This window comes from Geospiza fortis, unplaced genomic scaffold (assembly GCF_000277835.1).
Source record: "Geospiza fortis unplaced genomic scaffold, GeoFor_1.0 scaffold41, whole genome shotgun sequence".
Taxonomy (NCBI): Eukaryota; Metazoa; Chordata; class Aves; order Passeriformes; family Thraupidae; genus Geospiza; species Geospiza fortis.
The window spans coordinates 12,979,877-12,981,934 of NW_005054299.1; the positions used below are offsets into that span (position 1 = coordinate 12,979,877).

The 2,058-nt window shown below is 56.8% G+C and overlaps 1 protein-coding gene across 2 annotated transcripts in view; it reads right to left on the bottom strand.

The window, feature by feature from the left end:
- Positions 1-630: 630 nt before the first annotated feature.
- The window catches only part of CAPN11 (calpain 11), a 12,894-nt gene continuing 11,466 nt past the window's right edge, over positions 631-2,058 (bottom strand). For both annotated transcript variants that reach the window (XM_005416219.2, XM_031060062.1), the window contains exon 22: positions 631-1,946. In XM_005416219.2, coding sequence (XP_005416276.1) covers positions 1,920-1,946 — 27 coding nt within the window. In that variant the 3' untranslated portion in view covers positions 631-1,919. The remainder of the gene's footprint in view (positions 1,947-2,058) is intronic.

A 2,058-nucleotide genomic window follows, 5' to 3' on the forward strand; every position in this document is an offset into this window, starting at 1 on the left:
CCATCCAGGCTGCAATGTCCTTCTGGAGTGTGAGCAAGGAGCAGGATGCACTGACAGCAGTCCTGCTCTGAGCCGTGCTGTGAAAAGCCCCACCATCCAGCACTCCACTCTCATTTTTGTGGAAGGCTTCTGCTTCTAGCTATAACTGGCATGACCTCAAAGGAAGCAGGGGAAAACGTTCACTTCCCACTGACTGTACCCAGGGAAGAAATAAACCTCTTTTGGTCCCTTTCCAGGGTCCAGAGTTCCAGGCTGTTCTCCACTTCCACCAACTCCATAGTTAACTCCATGCTATTCTCTTTCCTCTCCCCAGCCTCCACAAGACACCTTTCCTGAAGAGCAGTGCTCCCTTCCCTCTCTCTTAAGTGGTGCTGCCCCAGGTGGAAGCCTTGAATCACCCGTGCCAAGGAAGAGGCAAGGTTTATAAAGTCCTAGGGAAAGTAGATGTCTCCAGCCCCACAGCAAGTCCTGCCCTGATGGTGCTGCTCCACATGTGCCCCAGGCTGGGCAAGCAGCCAAGTGACCTGGGCTTGGCTCTGCACCAGCCCACGGTGAGCAGAGGGAGGACGCAGACCCCAAGACCTCCCAGAGCACAGGTCTAACAGATGATCCCAAGAGACCTCCCAGAGCACAGGTCTAACAGATCTGTTTATTCCTGGAGAGCACAGTGCGCAGGGTGAGGAAGCAGAGCTGCCGGGCAGGCAGCAGTGGTTATTGCTGCAGGTCACTGCATCCTCCAGTGACAACAGGGGTCTGGGGGAGCAAACTGCCTGCCTGCCTCTACAGGGCAGGGGACAGGCCCTCGCCCACTGCCAGGATGGAGCCACCCCATCACCCCAAGAGAAGGTGAGGGGAATGGAGTAGCACAGAGAAGTGCAAATATGTTGGCACTGGAGTTCATCTGCTCTGGGCAAAGGAGCCCAAGATAAGAGGAGAGTGTTACAGTGTGGGAGGATGAGGGATTGGGAGAAAAAACCTCAATTTTGTGCCAAAGACCCCCATAAACCACCACCCCCTGCTCTCTGGAGGAAGGCATTGCCTCTTGGGTGCTGTACCCCCTAGCCCTGCTGTGGGCCATGACCAAGGGCAGCAGATGTCCCAGGAGCTCCCAGGGATGGGAGGGGAGGCCAGGCTGCTGTGACAGTGATGACATGGCTCTTCCTGCATGGACAAGAGGAGCTTCAGTGCTGCAATACAGGGTTGCATGTGTTCACATGATGGAAGAGCCCTGAAACATTCAGTGCTTGAGCTGTAGAGCTTGACCCAGTGCTGGGCTTAGGCCAGCACTTAGGGCATGGAGGTGAAAGGGATGTGTTGAAGGCCACGCAGAGAAGAGCCAGCAGGCTCCATGCTTTGGTTGCACTTAGGGATGCTAAGTACAGTGCAAGGGCTTCAGGATATCCAGTGTGGCCATCCCTCCTCCCAGAAGGCCACTGTGGCTCCCTTGGGAACCTGCTGCCTGAGCAAGGCAATATGTGCTGATGCTGCCAGGGGTGGGTGCAGACAGGCAATGTGTGCTGGAAGGGTGGCTCAGCACTAGAGCAGGCAATACCAGTGTCCTCCCCCTGGTGCCCCAGCAGCTGCCCCTCCCTGCCCTGCAGCTGGCCCCTGGCCTGCCACCATGCAGGGGCTCACAGGTATCCCATGCTGTTCGCCCTCCTCCTCTTCTGAGGTGAGAGGGAACAAGGGCATGTGGAAAGAAGCCCAGCCCAGAAGAGGAGAAGGGAATCCCCTGTCTGCCTTGACCCCTGGTCCACTGGAGAAGATGGTGTGAGGCTTGGTAGGAGGCAGAGCTGGTGGCTCAGCGTGGGATGGAGCAAGGGGGGAAGAGCATCCTGTATCCATAGATCCAAGGGGAGGCACTTGGAGTGGGCCTGGCCCATTGGGGTGTCCCAGCTGCAGCAGATCTGTTGTAACTCCTAGCCACACATCGTCAGCAGCAGCCACTGGGAAGGAGAGGGAGCAGGAGTGAGCAGGGTCCATTTTTGGTGTCTTCATGAGTCAATTTTAACAGCCCTCCATGAAACACAGAGCCTGCAGCAGTCCTGTTTACTCACC